The sequence below is a fragment of the Pelodiscus sinensis genome, chromosome 13 (genome assembly GCF_049634645.1).
Source record: "Pelodiscus sinensis isolate JC-2024 chromosome 13, ASM4963464v1, whole genome shotgun sequence".
Taxonomy (NCBI): Eukaryota; Metazoa; Chordata; order Testudines; family Trionychidae; genus Pelodiscus; species Pelodiscus sinensis.
In genome coordinates this window covers 26811927-26833580 of record NC_134723.1, presented here as the reverse complement: position 1 = coordinate 26833580, position 21654 = coordinate 26811927, and the positions used below count along the sequence as shown (strand labels likewise).

The following is a 21654-nucleotide window of genomic DNA, read 5'->3' as shown; positions in this document are numbered from 1 at the left end:
CACAAACAAACGTGTGTTGAGTAGCCCTGCTTTAGACCAAGCCTCAACCACCTCACACGTTCAAATGAGATGCCACTTCCAGTAGGTTGCGCAGATCTTTATAATATGACCCCATCCTTCCTCTTTCTTGCATGCTTGTTCAGCAGAAATAATTAACAATGTCAATTTAAATCATTGTCATTTGGCATTGTTGCCAACCCTCCATTGAGATGGGCTGGGGCAAAGCTGTTGGTTCAGAGTGTCTCCAGATCCAAACACTTTTCACAGCTTTGCAGTCAGACCCCACTGCAAATTTTCTTTGTAGCCATAAGGGCTAGAAAGAATTATTTTTAATTAATTATTAGAGTCTGGAGAGCAAGGCAGGAGGCGTCAAAGCATCAGTTCACAGAGCCATGACAAATCAGCCCTGTTCGTGGCCTACATAGTCTATGTGTGGTTTTTCTGATAGCGGTAGTTGTTAAATATCACTCTCACGAACAGCTTTACTAATAAGGCCTGTGTTTAAGCAGAGGCGATGCATGGAGGGGACACAATGGGTCAAGGGGGGCAAGAAGCGAGCCAGCCGTTGGGAGAGGGACTAGTGGGGGGTTGGCACGCACACAGGGTCCATACCCACTCTGCACTCACCAGCAGGAAGCAGAGCAATGCAGTCGGGAGAGCAGAGCAAGCTGGGGCCACATTGCTCTGCTTCCCTTGCCACTGCCAGTGAGTGCAGGGGAGTAGACCCTTACTGCCAGAACTGCCCCCACAGACCCACTATTCCCCCCAGACTGCCTCAGTTAGGGGAAGAGGTGGGGCAGGGTTGGAGCAAGGGTGGGGAAGAGGCAGGGAGAGGGTAGCGCAGGGGTGGGGAGGAGCAGAGTAAGGAAAGGGAAAGGCATGGCCTGGGGCAGGGGGGAGTGGTCCTGGCCCTCCCCTGGGCAAGGGAGTTCACATTGCCAGTGTCCCCTCCCCCCTCCCGAGGTCTCCCGTCACCAGTCACCCCTCTCTTTAACTTGGATCTGCTCAACCCTAAGGTGACAGCATTGTGCCACGGGTTGAATGGGAGGAGTCTTAGGACCACATGGGAATAGTGGGTAGGAAACTGCAGTGCCACATGGGTATAGGAGATGGGGGAGCAGGGACATACAGGAACAGGAGCAAATGTGCCCGAATGAATGGGAGATGCTAGGGGGTCGGTCAGGGTAGCATGGGGGAGGCTCCCCAACTCCTTAACAATCCCTCCCTCACCCCAAAAAACTGCTTCCTACTCCTCCCACCCACATCAAACAAGCCTCCAGGTTTACTCCCAGAGCCCTTTCCTCTCCTTCAGCACCTCCAGCACCCCTGACTCCCCCGAGCCTTTGCCCTGAGGGATACAAGAAATCAGGGTTATCCCAAGGCAGGCTGCCGGCAGCTGGTGCCCCAGGCGGAATGCGCGATCGGCGCCCCAGGCGAAATGCGTAATCAGTGCTCCCTCCTCCACAGCCCTCAATGGCGTGACACCATCATTGGGTGCCCCGTTTAACGCGGTGCCCTAGGCGACGGCCGGGTCGGCCTATACGCACAGGCCACCCCTGCAGGAAATACATTTCTGTATTGTAGTGTAAATGAATTTCTCAAAGTTCTGTATTAATTTGCCTAATCAGGCATTTATTTTTCAAAAACATTTCCTGTATCTTTTTTTTTTTTTTGTCTGTATTATTAGGGCAGGGGCCGGAAGGGCCAGGAGGGCTGGGGCAGGGGCTGGGGGGCCGGAGCTCTGGGCTCACGCATCTAGACCCGGCCGGCGGCAGAGACGCGCTGAGCCCGCCCGCGAGCAGGAGGCTGACTCGAGTATAAGCCGAGGGGGGCATTTTTCAGCACAAAAACTGTGCTGAAAAACTCGGCTTATACTCGAGTATATACGGTACTCACTGACAGACATTTTGAAATAAATTACCAAAAGAAATGAAATTGGTGTACTTACATTGTGTTATGCTGACAAATAAAGAATGCAGAATTTTAAAATATTTTTTGCAGAATTTTTAAGTTTTTGGTGCAGAATTTCCCCAAAGTAATTGGGCAGATTCACCCACTATAGCGCACATCAATTTGGTAGTTTCAGGGGGTAGCCAAGTTAGTCTGTACAGAATAAACTTAAAAAATAACAAATAGTCTGGTAGCACTTTAAAGACTAACAAAACATGTAGATGGCATCACCAGCTTTCGTGGGCACAGACCACTTCTTCAGATGACCAGATGATCAATTTGGTAGTATCCCTTCAAGTTTAAATAGTTTGGGTGCCATCTAGTGGGCCTCCCTGTTTTCTATAGCAGAAGCCACCAGAGCCAAATGGAGCAATGATTTACTGGTGACGCAAGGCAATTTCTGAGTGCTATGTTGGGCCAAATTAAGCTATGTCCTTTGATGATGTTATACCCGAAGAGAAGCCCTGTTTGTTAGAACTGCACATTCTCTCCCTCTGCTGAGAAAAGCTTCCTTCCTACCAGACCTACGTCAGTGTGAGCCTGTTCCCAAGCCAGACCTGATTCTAAAGCATTTCCATCATACTGTGCAGCTGCGGTCTGGCATGCAGGTGATTCAGCTTGTCTCAAGGCAGCTCCCTTCGGCGCTGGGAGTTCTGATTTCATGACATGACACACAAATGCATTTTGCATTAGCAGTAGCAGCGGGGCTCAAAGGAGGCTGAAGGTCCCATCTGTTCAGAAAAGTGACTGCTGAATAAGTGCCTCAGCATGTGCTACAGTTAAAACATATTTTTCTACGCAGCCGAGTTCAATGATGGTAGGGCTAAGGAAGCTCTCTCCCGACACCACTCAAGAACTAGCAATTCTAAAATGAAAAGCCTATGGCCTTGGGAGGAGCGACTGCCAGAAAACACAGCAGACTGGCAATCAATGGATGAGGGCAAGGGAACAGGCGTATTTTGCTGGGAGCCTGGATAATACAGTGATCGGCACATTCCAAGCACTTGGCCAAACAGCAAAGCTTCCTTCCCTCCTCTCCCCAGAGACTAGAGGGCACTTCAGAGGGAGAGTGGGTTAAAAAGACAAAAGAAGAATTTGTAGAGAGGTTTGAAGTTTTCAAAGGGAACCAACTTGTTGGGAGCTTAGTTCAAGGTTCACCTCCCCCTCCCCTTTTATTTTTTTCATTTTCATTTTGCTGCTGGAAAAAAAGGAGAGAGTCAGAGAACGGATTTTTAAAACAAACATTGTTGGTTTTGAACAAAAGGCCATTTTTTCAAGTAAAATAGGGTTTTTTTCTTCTTTGAAAAAATGGTGAGCAGCTCCCTTCAGGAGCATTTATAGGAGTTTGAACTCACTGAGGAGAGTCTAAAAGCTCTCAAAGGGACTTTGCATTTGATGCCGGTCTTTGGTGCATGCAGATTGAAATCCTGTCTTCAGCAATCGTAATATATAATGCTTCAGTGAAAGATACACCCAACCAATGGCTTATGAGCGTATAGGGAAGATGGGCAGATGGTATGTCTTTGGGATTCAATCTACACTCAGTCATCTGACAGGCTAACGCATGAAACGTGATCCCTTTATTATCATCATATCTTGTAATTCTACAAATGCTATTAAAGGATATTAATTCTCCATCTCATTACTGAAATCTACAGCATTCCCTTAATAGAAATTATCCTACCTGTCTCACTTTCACTCCAGTGGGGATTGTTTTGTTGAATGGGCAAAATCATTCCACTAATTAAATGCTCTGTAATTATATAATGTGCTTTGAGGCTCATGGAAAGTGCAATATAACCAGTAAGAACAACACGCTGCTATAAAACACAGGCAGAACAGCGAGAATTACATTAGCCTAACCAGGAAGACTGCTTGAAAAATGCCCGTGTCTTTGACAGAAAATGGGTGGTACTTTTAATGTGAAGTGTTGGCTTTCCATAGAAAATTTCAACTTGTCATTGAAAAAATGAATATCCAAAATCTGAAAATGTTGATTGGAAATGTTGCTGCCTTATGGGTTACCCATCTGGACTTCACCACCCGGGATACACCAGGATGGCTCAGAAAGAGCATGGTACACGATGCATTGTGTTGGATATAGCCTGGCCAAGGAGGACAGCCTATAGCAGAGGTGGGCAAAGGGCCTGCCAAACCAGTGGATCTGGCCCACAGTAACCCTGCCACTCCCCCACCCTCAGGCAGCAGCTAGAGAGACACGCTGGCAGTTTTAAAACAGCCATGTTTATCTCTAGCTGCCACACACCTTTGCTGGTGGTGGGGGGGGGGACTTTGCGCACTCCCTGACCCTGGGCCAATTGAGGCCTGGGGGCAGAGAACATGCAGTCTCTCATGTCCTGTCCCCTCCCTGCCAGGGGCATGCAGCGGCTAGAGAGACATGCCAGCTGTTTTAAAACTGTCTCTCTGGCTGCCGCGTGTTCCTCCACCCCCAGGCCTTCATTGGCTTGGGGGTGGGGGAATGGCAGGGCAGCCATGGGCCGGATCCACCGGCTTGGCAGCTGGATCCAGCCCACAGAGGGCCCTTTGCCCAACCTGGGCTAGAGAGACACGCCGACTGTTTTAAAAGCGCCGGCCAGTCTCTCTAGCCGCCGCATGCTCTTGCAGGGGCAAGGAGACTTCATGTGCTCCCTCACTCCCAGGATTGGCCTGGGAGCAGGGAAAGCGCACAAGGTCTCCTTCTGTTAGGCGCCTAGAGGGAACCACCAACTGTTTTAAAACAGCGGGGTTTCTCACTAGGATGTGGGGCCGGGAGGAGGGGAGACTTCTCATACTCCCCCACTCCAGGCCAATCAGGGTGGGGGGAAGCAAAGAAGTCTCCTGGCCCCATCCCTTCCCCCCGAGGTCCTGCCCCGCCACACCCATGTTCCACCCTGAGGCCTCTCCTGCGTGCCGCTACTTGGCCCCAACCCGGGCAGGCTGCTTCTCTTCTGGTAAGCTGGCTGGGGCTGGGATGAGGGCAACTAGGACTTGGCGTGGCTACAGTCCTCTAGCATTGGGGGAGCACCCACTGCTCGTCTGTGCCACTCAGTGCTCGAGGGTTCTTGGGAGGGGCACTTACCACCCATACAGTGCTCCAGGACTGGGGGCAGGACTGCATGCTGCCCAGTGCTCTGGGGTAGGGGACATGCACCACTTCCCCACCCAGTACTCCGGGGCTGGGAGAGCACTTTGGGACTGGAGGTGTTTAGGCAGCCTGGAGCTGGGGATGGGGGAAAGGACTGGCAGCCATGGAGGGGAGTGTCTCTGGATTTCTATATAGAAGGTTGTGGGAGGGATAGGGCCTCAGGCAGAAGGGGTGGGCCAGAGGCTAGCTTCCCTGAGCCTGTGGTTCACCCACTGCCCACACTGTCTTCACCCAATGACAGTTAGGAGCCAAAGAGGCTGAGATTTGCAGGCAGGAGCAGCACTGGAGTCTGCATGGCTTTCCTGTTAAGCCAGGGGTGCTGTTTTCATCCCCCCCTCCTCTGTCCAGGGTGTGTGTATGTGCTGTTTTCATCACCACCGCCACCATCCTCCACAGGGAGAGGGACTCACTATTTTCACCCCCATCCTGCTAGCCAGGACAGGGACTAGCTGGCTCTGCCTGAGAAGAAGCTGCCTGCAAGGAAGCCACTCAGCTGCCTCTGGAACCTGGCTCGGAATTCGAACTGCTGGAGTTGGAGCTGGAGCTGGAGCTGGAGCTAGAGCTGTGCTTTATTCAGAGTTATGAACATTTCAGAGTTTTGGACAACCACCATTCCCAAGGTGTCCGTAACTCTGCAGCGCTACTGTAGGTGTCTGTACTCAGCAAGGCCCATGGGTGGAAGAATTGATCCAACAAGCAGAAGAAAAGCCTGATGGTTCTGGCTTCCCCTAAACTCCATTTCTTAGAGACAGCAAAATAAGTGTCTCAAGTCTTTGCTCCTATGGAAAAGGCTTTAGAGAGCCCTTTGGATAGCCACAGCCTTGTTGGATAGATAAGAACTGAAGAGCAGTAACACTCAGAACCAGATTAGGTCCAGGTGGAACCCAGAATTCCCCTGGAAAAACATGGATACCTTCTGACTAGCTCACCATTCAAAATATGACACTGATCAAGACAGCTCCTTTCCCATCCCCCACTGCTTGCAGAGTAAAGTAAGGTCTCACTAGTGCTTTCCTAGTCGGGCAGGCCAAGTTGTCAAGTTGTCCAGTTCCTTACACAAGCAAAGTGATTCATGCTCACTACACTGGGACTGATGGCAGCTCAAGTCACAGTGGAAGGTCTCATACAGCCAGATGGTGGATCATTGGAGCCCAGTGCCTCATGCTGCCAAATCTAAAGGCCACTGACCCTGTTGCTCCAAGGATCTGCCGCCGGAGTCAGATGAAAGGAACTGACTTTTAGGAGTAAGTCCTCTAGCTGTTTTCAACACATCTTTGTTTGAAATTACACATGCTGCACTCAGAAGGGTAGCTGTGTTAGTCAGAATTTACAAAAACGAAGAGGAGTCCTGTGACACCTTAGGGTATGTCTACACTACCCCGCTAGTTCGAACTAGCGGGGGTAATGTAGTCATCCGCAATTGCAAATGAAGCCCGGGATTTGAATTTCCCGGGCTTCATTTGCATGAAGCCAGCCGGCGCCATTTTTAAATGCTGGCTAGTTCGAACCCCGTGCCGCACGGCTACACGCGGCACGGGGTTCAAACTAGCCGGCATTTAAAAATGGCGCCAGCCGGCTTCATGCAAATGAAGCCCAGGAAATTCAAATCCCGGGCTTCATTTGCAATTGCAGATGACTACATTACCCCCGCTAGTTCGAACTAGCGGGGTAGTGTAGACATACCCTTAGAGTAATTTTTACCCTAATAAATCTGCTAGTCTCTAAGGTGCCACAGAACTCCACGTTGTACATGCTGCACTGTACCACACTTCAGTTTTACTTACCCTTCTAGCCAGTGCTTTTTTGTGACGGTACTGCCTGGTACGCAATACCGGCACCTCCAGACGCAGTACCGGCACCTCCAGTCAGAGCTCAACAACTTTTCCCCTGGAGTACCAGCACCTTTTTTTTTTTTTTTAACAGAAAAGCACTACGTCTAGCCAAGCAAACAGCTCTCAAAGTTCTAATAAAATACACATGAACCACCCCTAGATCAATGGGGAAACAGCTTGTGTGCACATGGGACATTCAATATTCCATCGGGGAACAACTGATCTCAACCAAGAGGCAAACACACCTGTTCCCTTTGAAAGAACTCTGAAGATACCAAGAGAACCCCGTCTCCCTCCCCAATCTATTTAGTCTCCTCATGCGCTAATGCCAGCAGAAGGTAGATGGTGTAAATTGTAAAATGGCAGCCACTGGACCTACCAAACTACAACCACAGTGAAACAGACCCAAGATCTAGGAGCACATGCATGAAGAAAGCATTTTTTTCAGGATTTTACTAAGTTTTCAAGCTTGATATTGGCTGAGAAAAGCAGCCTGGTAGCCCTTTAAAGAGCAAGGGTGCTAGAGAAAAGCAATGGGAACCTGGAACTCTGATCAGAAATGTGTCTGCACCAAGAAAATTCATACTTACTTTTCTCTCTGGGTGGCAGCAATGGCAGACAGTAGTAGAATAGAATATGTAGTTTTACCACCCTTCCTCTAACCATTAGCAGAGCTGGGTTTCACACAGCTATCTTCTTTCATCTATATTCCCTCCAGAGCCATTTGGCCTTCCTTTAACAATAAAAATCCAAAGTAGAACACAGCAAGGAAAGAGTGAAAAAAGCAGGAGTATAAGAACGTTGGAAGATTAAGAGAAAGGAAGGTTTGGAGGAGCTGATTAAATTATCTGGCTTTACTGACATCTAGAGTTTCTTTAGGGTACAGTCAGTAGGGGTACGTCTACACTAGCCCCCTAGATCGATCTAAGGAGGCTAATGAGGGTGACTGGAATTGCAAATCAAGCCCGGGATTTAAATATCCCGCGCTTGATTTGCATGTTCCCGGCCGGTCGCCATTTTTAGAAATTGACTAGCCCGAAGTAACTGCCCGTGTCTACACGCAGCAATGAAACGGGATTCCGAAATAAAGCCCCAAAATCAAATTAGGTGGTAAACCTCATTCCACAAGGAATACCACCTATTTCGATTTAGGGCTTTATTCCAGAATCCCATTTCACTGCCATGTGTAGACGCGGGCAGTTGCTTCGGGCTAGTCAATTTCTAAAATGGCGATCGGCCAGGAACATGCAAATCAAGCGTGGGATATTTAAATCCTGGGCTTGATTTGCAATTCCAGTTGCCCTCGTTAGCCTCCCTAGATCGATATAGGGCGCTAGTGTAGACGTATCCTAGTAGAGTAACATGCTTCCTGGTCCTTCGGAGGTGTAGGAAGTGTTAGTATAGCACTGAGAAGCCACAGATCATCATGGATGATCTAGATGGTGCTTGGTCCTGCCATGAGGGAAGGGGACTGGACTTGACCTCTCGAGGTCCCTTCTAGTTCTAGTGTTCTGTGTCCCATACACCACAGTCATTCCAATGTGAAGTGTACAGCTTGGCCCTCACCTGGGGCTACAGCACTAGCCAGGATTTCTTTATGAATGTACTTTTTGTTAACTTTTGTAAAGGAGCCTGGAGACATACTTGAATATTGGCCTGCTCCAAGAGGCACAGCAAACATATGAGCAATGCAAGCTTTCCACATTGCCTACGTGGATAGGAGGCCAATGGATTTAGATACGTTAGGGCCAGATTTTTCAGTGAAATGTCACAACAGGGGTTATGGGTGTTAGGCTTTTGAAAATTTGTTCTTTATTTAGGTACCTAATGGAAGTGGAATACTCTTGAAAATCTGACCCAGTTGTAGGTCCCAAGCCCTTGGAAATCTGGCCCGGATCTCTTGCAAAACTGTGGTTCTCAGAGTGCTTTGCATTTTGCAGACAGGTGTGAAGAGCTAATCCTTTAATGACCCGATCCTGCAAACACTGACGTGCCAGGGTAACTTTATGCTGTGAGTAGCGCTGTGTGGAAAACTACTCACATGTGTAAGTGTTTGCAGGGTGAGGATGGAAAGATGGAAAAGTGGGTCTTTTTTAAAGCTTTTCCATGTTGGAGGATTGTTTTTCTAGTCTATCTTTATTCACCCGTGGTGGTGGTTAGTTTTCAGCTTGCACCTATTCGTTGTTGGTTTTTCACCTTTATTTTTTCAGATTTCAGGTTGGGTTTTCAAGCATATTCAGGCCACAGTCTCATTATTCAGAGATGCAATGAGGGTGACACATGGTGGTGATTCGCAGAAGCCTGACCAGCCCCCTAATAATGCATCGAGACTACAGTTGCTTTTGATGACTGAACCCTACCTCTGTACCCCCAAAAAATCATTCTCGGTCAAACAATCAAAAAACATTTGACTTTTTCTGCAACATGATAATGTTTTTAAAAGTCATTTTGGACCAAACAAAATGTTTCATTTGAAACAAACCCTTTTGGTGTTCCCTCTAAGCTGGGGGGCAGCACCGCTTGACAGGTAATTAATCAGCCCCACCCAGGCAGAGGCTCAGGGCTCTTTGCAGGGAGCTGACTGGCTGGTCAGGGCTGATTAATCACCTGTGAAGCTGTGCCACCCCCACCCCACCCTAGCTCAGAGGGAACACTGAGCCCTTTCTTTCTGTTTCAGGAATTTTGCCCAACACTAATTGTAACCCACCAAATTCCTTTCACTTGAGGCACAGTTCGGGTATGTCTACACTATCACCCTAGTTCGAACTAGGGTGGTTCATGTAGTCATACGAACTTGCAAATGAAGCCCGGGATTTGAATTTCCCGGGCTTCATTTGCATGTTGCCGGGCACTGCCATTTTTAAATGTCCTCTAGTTCAGACTCCATGCCCGTGGCTACACGTGGCACAAACTAGGTAGTTCGGACCAGGCTTCCTATTCCGAACTATCTGTACACCTCGTTCCACGAGACATACAGGTAGTTCGGAATAGGAAGCCTAGTCCGAACTACCTAGTTCATGCCGCGTGTAGCCGCTGGCACGGAGTACATTTAAAAATGGCGGCGCCCGGCAACATGCAAATGAAGCCCAGGAAATTCAAATCCCGGGCTTCATTTGCAAGTTCGTATGACTACATGAACCACCCTAGTTTGAACTAGGGTGGTAGTGTAGACATACCCTTACTGATTAGTGCTGATCTCAGTTTGAATCAGTGGTCTAGCAATAAAAGACACTTTATCCCATTAACAAACCCCCTGAAAATTGGAATCACCAACAAATAGAATTAGGCCCATAAGAATGATCATTCTGGTCCGCTAGCCCAGTATCCTGCCTTCTGACAGTGGCCAGTGCCAGATGCTTCTGAAAGAACAAGGCAGAACAGAGGAATTATTATGTGATCCATCCCCGGTTGTTAGGGAGGGCCCAACAGACTTGCCAGTCCCCTGGGCAAGGTGCAGGGAGACAGCTCCGTGCTTTCAGAAGGGGCGGGGCTTTGGGCGGAAGAGGCGGGTCTCAGTACTGCTGCCCCACCCTCTCCCAGCCAGCCCTCAGAGCCTCCCAGAGCACACAGTTTGGTGATCTGGTGGCAATTGAAAGGGCTCAGGGCTCTGGTGCCACAGCTTCTGCAGTAGCATCTGGGATCTCCAGGCCCTTTTGAATCACTGGGCCCCAGGACAACTGCCCTCTTTACATTCCCCTTTCAGGAGGTCTGCCTGTTGTGCAATCTCAGTTCCTGGCAGTCAGAGGTAATGGGGCATCCAGACTATGGAGCTACATCCCTGACCATCTTGCCTAATAGTCATTGATGTACCTTTCCTCCATGAACTAATCTAACACAACAACAGTACAAAGAGTCTCAGGAGCATCATTTAATGCTTGATCAGGCAGAGACTTGGCTTGATATGCTGCAGCTGTAGCATAATCAAGATACAGTTAGTTAGCCAAGACACCTGCGCTATTACAGGCTCAAGTGGAGCAAAGTTATGTGTCTGCTACATGAACAGCTCCAGTGGTTTTCAAGATCCCATTCCATCGTAAGAGAATAAACGTGTTCTAGAGCAGTGTTTCTGAAAGTGTTCCATGGACTCGCTCTCAGAAACAAATTAACTGGCTGCCCCGGTTTGTTTATTTACCGGCGCCGCGGCCATGGGGCCTCGTGGCTCCCATTGGCTCCGTTTCATCCTTTGTAGCCAAGGGGAGCTGTGGGAAGCGGCATAGGCTGGGCTACCACTTCCCACAGCTCCTCTTGACTGCAAAGGACGAAACAGAACCAATGGGAGCCACGAGGCTCCGTGGCCGTGGCGCCGGTAAATAAACAAACCGGGGTGGCCAGTTGATGTGTTTCTGGGTATGTCTACACTACCCACCTAGTTCGAACTAGGGGGGTAGTGTAGACATACCCTCTGAGAGTGATTCTGCAGAACACTTTCAGAAACACTGTTCTAGTGAATGTTTCTTTGGCTTATCTAGCACTTCCTCCTGCAGTAGTGCAAGACCCTCCTTGGTTCTAAACTTCTGTGCCTCATGTGGAGTTCCCCTTGACACAGTTTGTTGCTAAGATCTGTTCACTCCTTTTATTTTGAAATAATACAAAGCCTCTGAAAGGAGATTCTGAATGAATATCACTGGTGTGTCTGAGGTTACAGACAAGGAAACAATTCCTGGGGCTACCTTACTCCCATGGCTAGAGCTAGCAGTTTCATCCCAACTCTGATGCAGGCACAGAGTGGAAGCTGATGGCACCTTCACTACTCAGGTGCTGTAGGGACCAGGGTAGCCCAGTGCAGACCAGGGTAGCCCTCCAGCCTGCCAGAACCTGTAACCCTCACACTGACCAGCATGGACCATTGCAGGGGTACAGAATCAACAATGTGCAGCTCTACCCAGGTCACAATTCTCACTTCTATTTGCATTTGTCCCATAGTCCTTCTCTACTCCATCCCCTCCCCTCTGTCACCCCAGCATAGAATGTCCCTGAGTGATTCTGCATGATTGAATATGAACATTTATATCATTGGGATTACCACAGTTATACAATTGCAAGAAATGTTGTACAAAGTATATCATATATGGTGTCAATGGAAAATGATGATTTGCTAAGTATCATAATCCTGTTTATATGCCTGTATCATCTCTTCTTGCAATTATGAATACCGGCTCTGTATTTTTTTCACAAATGTTTTTATGCCTGAGTGACATCTTGCAGAGAAATTTGCATCAGGCTAGACATCTCTGTGTTGATGGCCCCATTAAAGTCACCGAGCTCTAACAATTGGCCTTTGAAGAACCCTGCTGTCCAGACAACTTTTCCTGAAGCTGTCTTAGACAGCCAGGGGTCAATGGCCACCCCGTAAGTCAGCAAAGCATGTAAGGACCTGTGATAAGGCCATGTGGTGTGAGATTCTCTCAGTAACTTTCCATGCTCATGTAGACTACACCTTAGGACAGTACCTATCCATGTACATGGCCAGTGGGCTTTGTTTGGGACAGTAAATTTTCATGAACACAACAGAATATAAAAAGGCACCTGAGACATCTCCATTGTGCCTTCATTTCTCTGGCTTGGATTTCTAACCAGAAAGCTTTGAACAAGGACCGATGAATCCTCAATAAGTTTGGGTGATTCCAGAGAGCCTTTTGCAAACAAGCAGTTTATTCCATCATTACTACAAACCTGATATAAGGACTTTGTAATCACTGGTGTACATATGATCTATTAGCCATTTATAATTCCCTTTGTTTCTTAATATACTAAGGATTAGTGGGCAGTGTGATACTTGGGTAAGACTGAAGATTCAAACTGACATGCAGCTAGATGCCAGATCCCTTTAGGGGTTAGAAAGAACTTCACATATGATGAAATGGGTTTTCAATATCCCTTCAATATGTTAGACTTGGTTGTCTGCATAGGAGCCAAGGGGTGGGTTGCCTAAAGGGGTCTGTGTTTGGCTTCTGGTTAACCAATGTAGTACTGCAGAAGCTCTTTTGTTACTGGTCTGGCTTTTAAGGGTTGCCTTCCCTATTCCTGGCAGTTTGCCTTGAGTGTGAACAACGAGAAGTCCTGTGGCAGGACTTACAGACTATCAGATTTATTGGAGCACAAGCTTTCACAGGCAAAGACCCATTTCGTCAGATGCATTTAAAACCAGCATTAGAAATAAATACACTCCTATGACCAGCTGCACAGTCTGGATAACTGCCTGAACACAAGACAGGATGTAACTGGGTTACCATTTGCAGACTTGAAAAGCCTTGTAACAGTCTGCATGAGATGGGAAGAGAGGTAGATTGTGAAAAGTCAAGGAAGGCACAGAGTGTGCCAGACCCCAGATGCAATTCAGAGTACAACAGCTACATGAATCTATGGTCAGAAGCCCAACAAGAGGAGGAATGGTTTGACAAATTCAGCATGTTTGGGCCTCTGAGAATTCTCTTGCCCTGGATATATGTGTCCAACTAGGCAGAGATTTAAAAGGAAAAACAATCAACCAAATCCCTCCTTTTCCTGCTTGCCATGGGTCTACTTGTGCAACACCACAAGAGAACAGTGCGCAGACAACCTTCATTTTACAAATTTCCTGAGTTAATGGGAGTTGGATGCCTTTCCATTGGAATCAGGTGCTTACCTCCCTGTTTGAAAGTCCCAGAGTTCAATCATTTAAACAACTTTCTACTGCAGTGAGCAACTGGGAAAAATCCTTGGTTTTTATTTTCACACTGAGCAGATTTCCCCTGGAACTGTGAATCAGTTTGAAACCACAAAATCCATATTTTTTTTCTTTTGTACAATCACTTTTCCTGGTGTCACTTCACTTCAAGGTGAGCATTTCTCCAGGGAGGAGCTCAGATAGACACCAAGGTGAGGTACAAGGGCCTAACCAGAACAGAGCATGTATCTGACATTAACGAGAAACCAGCAGCACCTTTGCAAGCAGCAGACAGCATGTTAAATGCTGTTTTATGGCTTAATTTGATTAAGAAAAAATAAAGCTGTGGGCTAGAATATAGAGGAGAGATGCTTTGATCGTCTTTAATTGGACTCAGCCCATTCATCATAAGCCTCATGCCCCCATGATCCAAGTATGCTGCAGCCCTGATCGGTTGCTGACTTAGAGGAGTCAGGAGTAAAGAGAGCTCTGCTATGAAGAAACTCTCCTCCTCCTTCCCCAATCCTCCCCATGTTTGATGTAGACAGCGCATTGTACTCAAGGGAGCCGAGACAGTTTACAGAATCACCCCGCTGTCAGGAACAGTTTTCCTTCATGCTGTTCCTCCTGAGAGGGGGTTTTGCATGTTATCCCTTCAGGCTGCAGTTTCTGTCCCCTTCAAAGCCACAGCAGGGCATGATAAAAAGGCTTTTGTATAGCACAGCGAGATCAAATCACTCCACAAGGCCAAGTACCAAATTATTTACGCATGTGCATAAGTCCCATTAAAATCAATGGTATTTAATGTGCTTAAACTTAAATGTGTCAGATACGTGGTATAATCACAGGTAGAAACAATGCTCTTCTGCATTAGAAAGATATAAGATGTCTCTAGGGTACTGGATGACTCAGAAGGATAACAATGCAGTATAGTCTTTCATCCCAGGGCTGCCAACTCAAATCAATAATTGTTAGAGTTGAGCCAACACCAAAACCATAAATCCAAGCCCATCAAACTTTTGGGGAGGATGGGTTGAGTTTTGAGTCCTTAGATCTAAAGCACCTCTCTATGATTTTGACTCCTGATCAGATGCCAAAGCTGGGACCCTTTTTGGAGTCTAGTTTCAGTTGCAGTTCAGAAGTGAGGAAGCATCTCAAGATCAGCAACCCAAAAACCTCATGAGATCAGCAGGTCTCACAAAATTCTACTGCTGGGGAGATGAAAACTCATGAGAACTATTCAAAAGGCTTAAACACCTTATACCCAAACCCAGTTCAGCACCAAACCCAAACATCAGTCCTAACCCCAAACCTAAAACAGATTCAAATACAGACACTTCTAAAAATGAGCAAATGCTAATACCATTGGGGAGCTGCTTATTGCTTGTGGTTTGAGTCCAGTATCTAGTAAACAAATGTCCATATTACAGAAAGGGCCTCCTTTGCGGTTTATGCACACCCCATCACTTAGTACCCAGGTACCCATGAGTGTGGACGGCACCTAGTGGAAGGGTCGTCGGCAAGCACTGTTAGGCTATGTCTAGAGTGCAGAGTTTTCCTGGGATACTGGAATGGTTTCCAAAAAGCAGGAGCATTCTTTCGGCATCCCTGTATTCCTCTCAGTGAGAGGAATAAGGGATGTTCCAAAAGAGGAGGTTTTTCCAAACTTTGGCCCCGTGTAGGGAAATTTTGTTTTCCTGGCTTGGTGTCCGACATACACCTGACGGAGGTGGGGGGAGTGGACAGGCACTTTTTTTTTTTTTTGCTCAACAAAAATTTCCCCGGCTTTGGGAGTCATGACTGAGAAAAGATTGAGCACCACTGGTCTAGACATAGCCTTAGTCTGTGAAAAACAAAACCTTGGTCTAGGGCAGTACAGTCTAATGGCTACAGTTAATAGGGTAGCCCTTAGGTCAGGATGACACAGTCCAATGGGCAGAGTCAGTAAGGTAACCCTTATCTCAGGGCAGTATAGCCTAAAGGCCAGAGTCGATAGGATTAGCCCAGTGGTCTCCAACCTTTTTACACTCAAAATCTCTTTTTAAATCTCAGAACAAGCGAAGATCTACTGCCCCACCCCTCCTCCTAAGATCCCACCCCTTCCTTGATGCCCCGCCCTCTCTGTTCTCCTCCTCTCCATCACTTGTTATCCCCAGCCCTTAATCACTTTACACTGCCACTTTTTTTTCTGATTCTTCTGTGGGAAGAAATTTTTCCAACATTTGGCCTGTCTAGACTGGACCAAATGTCAGGAAAAACCCCTTCTTTTGGTAGCCCCTTTATTCCTCGTGGAATGAGGAATATAAGAGTTACCGAAAGAGCATGTTTGCTCTTCCACTAAAAAAAAAAAAAAGGAAGAACAAACACATCCCTGGATGCAGAAGAGTTTTTCCAGGATCTCTCTGGAATCCTGGAAAAACTCCTGCAGTCTAGCCGTACCCTCACTGGGTTGAGACAGGATGTGTGGGCTCTATGGTGGGAATGAGGGATTTGGGTGTGGGAAGGGGTAAGAGGCGCAAACTCTGGGAGGAAATTTGGATGCAGGAGGAGGTAGACAAGGGGACGCTGGCTTGGGGAGGGGGCTCCAGGCTGGGGAGTGTTGAGGTCAGATTGAGGGTTGGGCTTCTGCTGAACACCACGGCCAGCTGACCAGGCAGCTTCCCCTCTGCTCCAGCCCACGTGGAACGTGGTGCCCCTGGGCTGGACACCATGGCCAGCTGACCGGGCAGCCGCTCCTCTTTGCTCCAGCCCAGCTATCCTGTGCTCAGTCCGGGGAGGCTGCGCCACTCTCCTGCTGGCTGGAAAGCCTTTCGTCTTTGCTCCAGCCCAGCTGGAGGGAGGCGCAGACTCTCCAGGCTGAGCACGGTGCAGCTGGGCTGGAGCAAAGAGGAGCAGCTGCCCGGTCAGCTGGCCATGGTGTCTAGCCCAGGGGCACCACGTTCCACGTGGGCTGGAGCAGAGGGAAAGTGGTCTGATCAGCTGGAGCACAGCGCAGCCAGCTGGTCAGGTATTTCAGCCCTCCCGACCCAACAGATCCCACCACAGCTATTCACTTGTGTTGCTGCTCCATGAGTAGCTGCTCTGCAAACAGTGCCAATTCAAAATTAGTTGTGTGCAGGCGCACAGTCCAGTAGGAGCTAACGATCAACTTATAGAGCCCCTGTGATCAACCGGTAGATTGCGATCTACCGGTTGGTGACCGTGGGATTAGCCCTTATCTCAGGGCAGCAGGAGCGGCCCTAGCCGAGCTGCCAGCAACTGGTGCCCTTGGCGAAACACGCAATCGATGCCCCCGCCTCCAAAGCCCTCAATGGCCGTTTATCTTGGTGCCCTAGGCAACCACCTAGGTCACCTGTATTGACGGGCCACCACTGCAGGGCAGTATAGCCTAAAGACCAGAGTTGATCGGGTTAGCCCTTATCTCAGGGAAGTACAGCCTAATGACCAGAGTCAATCAAGGTGTAGCCCTTATTTCACGGTAGTACAGCTTAATGGCCAGAATCAATAGGTTTGGGGCAACAGCACCAGTAGGGGGACCTAGGCCCACACTACTCCACCAGGTCCCAATCCAAGGCTCTGTGGGTATGTCTACACTACCACCCTAGTTCGAACTAGGGTGGTAATGTAGTCAACCAGAGTTGCAAATGAAGCCCGGGATTTGAATTTCCTGGGCTTCATTTGCATGTTGCCGGGCGCCGCCATTTTAAAATGTCCGCTAGTTCGGACTACGTGCCCGCAGCTACACGCGGCACGAACTAGGTAGTTCGGATTAGGAATGAGGCGTACAGATAGTTCGGAATAGGAAACCTATTCCGAACTACCTAGTTCGTGCCGCGTGTAGCCGCGGGCACGGAGTCCGAACTAGCGGACATTTAAAAATGGCGGCGCCCAGCAACATGCAAATGAAGCCCGGGAAATTCAAATCCCGGGCTTCATTTGCAACTTCGATTGACTACATTACCACCCTAGTTCGAACTAGGGTGGTAGTGTAGACATACCCTGTGAGTGGCAGAGCATTCTACAACTCGCTCAGTGGGGATGCTGAGCAAAACACGCTGAGCTCACCCGGGTGGGAGAGACCACTCCGACACCCTCCCTGGGTCACTTCCTACCAGCATTGGTGGGGCAACACTCCGTGTGATCTGGGTCCTCTGGTCCCCCTGCAGCTGCCTCTCCCTGGGTCTCCTCCAGGCCAGGTAGCTCACAGCAGTCTCCTGGATCTCTGGCTCCTGCAGTCTGGGTCTGTGGCTGGCACGGCTCAGGAGCTCCTGCTGGAGGTCCTTCTTCTCTGATGGCCAGCCTAGAATGAGCTGAGCTACTCCCTTTTATACTGCCCCATCATTTGGCACATGCTCTGTCTGGATGAGGGGCAGGACAGGTTTTAACCCCACTTGGTTCAATGTGGGCTATGCACACCCCATTACAGCCTCCACAGTTGATGCTAATTGCTCTCCTTGTCAACAATCCCCATGAACAGGCTCCATAGCGAATGGCCCATGGAAACTGACCTCTGTCCCCAGGAGAGGTGTCCCTCCAGGGCAGTCTAAGCTTCTCTGCTCTAGGAACAATGGCAAAGAAATTTGCATAATTGCTGCCTATGCTGTACCTGTCCTGCAGATAAACAGAGGGCTTCATTCACTGCCAGATCACAAGCAAGTTACTATAAAAATACTAAAAGAAGAAATAAGGGCAGAATAAGTATTATGGGGCTCACTACTTAATGTTTGTATATTGTGCACTTTGAAGATACAGAGATACATATCTACCGGTACATCACAGAAGTACCTGTTACACTGTGGCCGGGGGGGAGAGAGGAGGTGCAGAGGTGGCAGGAATCACGTCTGATTATCTGTCTATACAGCACGTAGGCCAGTGGTGGGCCACCTGCAGCCCGTAGGTCACATGTATCCTATAAGAGTTCTATGTGTGGCCCACGAGACATTTTGTTTATTGTTGCCCAAGCTCAGGGTTGCCAGATCTTGCTGCTTTCCATTTGTGTATTTTTTGTCCTACTGCTATTACTAAAGTGACACACATATAATGCGAGTGCACGTGACGTGAGGTGCATGCCGATTCCACACAACATTGACTGTGAGCGCCATGTGCTCCCTCTGCATCCAGTCAAAGAACTGCTGTTGTCCAGTCAGCGCACTGTAGTACAGATACACAATGAGCAAAACTACCCAATTCTGGGAGACTGTCTTGGTTACGACAATCTTGTGGCCCACTGGGATGAAGGAGGGCCACTCATGCGGCCCATTCACAGTCTAGGCTGCCCATCGCTGACTTAGCCCAATAGGACACCAGCCCTGATAACAAGTGCCCCAGATAAACTTTTCGTCCACATTTTACTTGACAGTCACAATCAGATACACCAGTCATCAAAAAAGCTCATTAGCGATAGAGCCAGGTGGCAGCTCTCAAATCAACTTTTAAGCAAAAGAATATGTAAATCTCACAAACTGCAGAATGCAGAAGTATGACATGACCCATGATGCTGACAGTAGTCACAATAGCTGACCCTACCAAGCCAGCATAGGTGCTGAGGTGAGCAACACTGGTATCATTGATTCAGGACTCACGTAAGGTGCTTAACTAGAGAGAATGTGTGTAAAAACCACTAGGTGTTCTCCTTTCCAGGCCTGCCTTACCTAGCTGAAATTGATTGGAGGCATTCCCACATGTCTGCTGTATTTCTGGACTGTTCCATCCTAAGGGATACAAAGCACAGCCTGAGCTTATCAACAGCCCTGTAAAGAGAGAGAGAGAGAGAGAGAGAGAGAGAGAGAGAGAGAGAGAGAGAGAGAGAGAGAGAGAGAGAATGTAATGACACATCCCACAGAAGTTTTGAAAAACCAAACAAACCTCCACCGCTCAAAGGTCATTGCACCAGGATCCCTAGAAACACAGACTCTTAGGCTGCACATTTTGTTTCATTCATCATAAAATAGATATTTCTGAAAACCTCACAGAAGATTAACAAGGGAGCGGGAATTGACACAATTTAATAAAAAGCCTCAGTAGAAACAAACGCGGTTTGACCGCAAAACTCGTGTACTGAGATAGCAAGATCTTGACTAAACGAGAGGACCCTAAGCCTGTGTCTACACTGCAATTAAAGATTGTTAACTGGCCCCTGCTGGCTGACTCAGACTTGCAGGGCTTGGCCTGCAGGCTGTAAAATTGTGGTATAGACATTTGGGCTCCGACTGGAGCCTGGCAGAGTCCGAGAGCTCAGACTCCGATCAGAGCCCAAACATCTCCACTGCAATTTACAGCCTCGAGCCTCATCAGTTGGCGCAAGCTGGATGTGGAGATCTAATTGCAGTGTGGCCATACCCATAGAACTCAGCCAAACTGGCCCACATTGCAATGTGACTGAAAGGCAATGCAGCTAGTCTGTCTTCTCTGCACTGCACTGTTGAGCGTTGAAGGGTCTATCATGCTGGATGGGGCAGCCTCTATATATTGTCTCATTTCACACATGCAGTGTTAAAGAGGGAACCACTGAGTTCTCGCTCTGCTGATCACTTTGGGCCACTCAGTTATTCCAGGTTTGCTTGAAAGCAGAATGTGTCTCGGGACCGTTCTTTGTTTTCTGCTTTCAAGTTCTGTCATCTAACCCAAAAGTCACATCATGTGCTATAACAGGCATGACAGGCCCTAAAGGAATGTGCACAGAGTTGAAATGAACTCAGTTAAAAACTCAACCAAATATGCACCAAAATGTGTTAGCAGTATGTGCTCAGCATTGGCCAAGGGCCAGAAGACAGGGAGTACATGTGTGTAGGGTTTACAGCGGTCTGAAGAACGTGGGGATGGGAAGCGTCTTTCATAATGTGGGAGCGGCAACTTTGGTAAAAGGGTGTTTAAACTGCATCCCTCAGTAAGACAAGAATGTATGTGTGATGTGTAATGAGTCATCAGGAGCATGGCAGAAAATTGTGCCTGCACTCAAAAAAGCTTGCAGCTATTCACTCTGTGATGCCACAGATGTGTTTGAACAGAAAACCTGTCCAGCTGAGCACTTCTCCGATTTGGAGTTCCAATTCCTGGGCTTTAGGTTATGGTGTTTGTGTTTGGTGATGTAGCAATGCAGAAAAGTTCAGTTCTGGTACAGCAATTGGCCCCGCCTTGTGTAATCTGTGCTCTGTCTTCCCTTGTCCAACTCGGCAGTCAATGGCTTGCCCAAGGTATGTGTTTCCAGCAGATAATGCTAGAATGTAAAATCAAGTGGAGAATGATAAATACACTGTGCTCCAAACGTTTCTGAGACTTCAAGTGGGTGTTGGATCTCATGCTGGGTCCATCATCAGTCTCAGAAGTTTAATGATGCAAAGTTGCTTTGAATTCTCTCTCTCTTCTGGGACAAATGCTTTGAAGAGCTGCCTACCGCCTGTTAGTAAAGGATGCTATGAGTAACACATGCAAACACACACATTCCCACCCCCATCCATCTTAGACTCACAGCTACAGTTTTCCAACGGAGTTTACAAACACTGAACTCCATCCAGTCAAGGTGCTGAACTCCCTCAACTCCCTTCAATCAATGGGGGTTAAGAGGCCCAGTACAAGGGAGGTGAATAATTTGGATGTACGTAGTTTATGCAATAAATGTCTCTTTGTTCAGATTATCCAAAAAAGGAATCTGAATTTCAAAACATTTCATGATCATTCAACCAATGGTTTTTGAATTTTTGAAGCAAACAGCTTCTGAGAGCACTTAGTAATTGACTTTTGAAATACACACAGTTTTGATTGGACACATAGGTCATCTGGTAGGCTTCTGGATCCTGATTGAATGAATGATATTCTTAGGACCGGTTCCTCAGCTGGCTTAACTCAATGTAACTCTACAACACCAGTTGTGTTCTGCCGATGTCACCAGTGTAAAGTTAATGTTAAAGTTAAATTCACTTCCTGTCTTCCAATAATTGCTTTAAAAATATCACTGATGACATTCATGCCAGGAAACTCATTCACCAGAATAGTCACAGATCCCAAATGCAAAAGGGGCAGCTGCCCAGTTGAATCATATTTATTTAAAATTTAAATTAGTGCAACATTTTTTTCTTATCTGA

The 21654-nt window shown here is 47.8% G+C and overlaps 1 protein-coding gene across 1 annotated transcript in view; it reads right to left on the bottom strand.

Annotated features, from left to right (window-relative positions):
- LHFPL1 (LHFPL tetraspan subfamily member 1) overlaps positions 1–21654 on the bottom strand; it is a 57488-nt gene that overhangs the window by 13903 nt on the left and 21931 nt on the right. The window contains exon 3 of the mRNA XM_006136200.4: positions 19225–19323. Within this exon, the coding sequence (XP_006136262.3) occupies positions 19225–19323 (99 nt within the window). The remainder of the gene's footprint in view (positions 1–19224; positions 19324–21654) is intronic.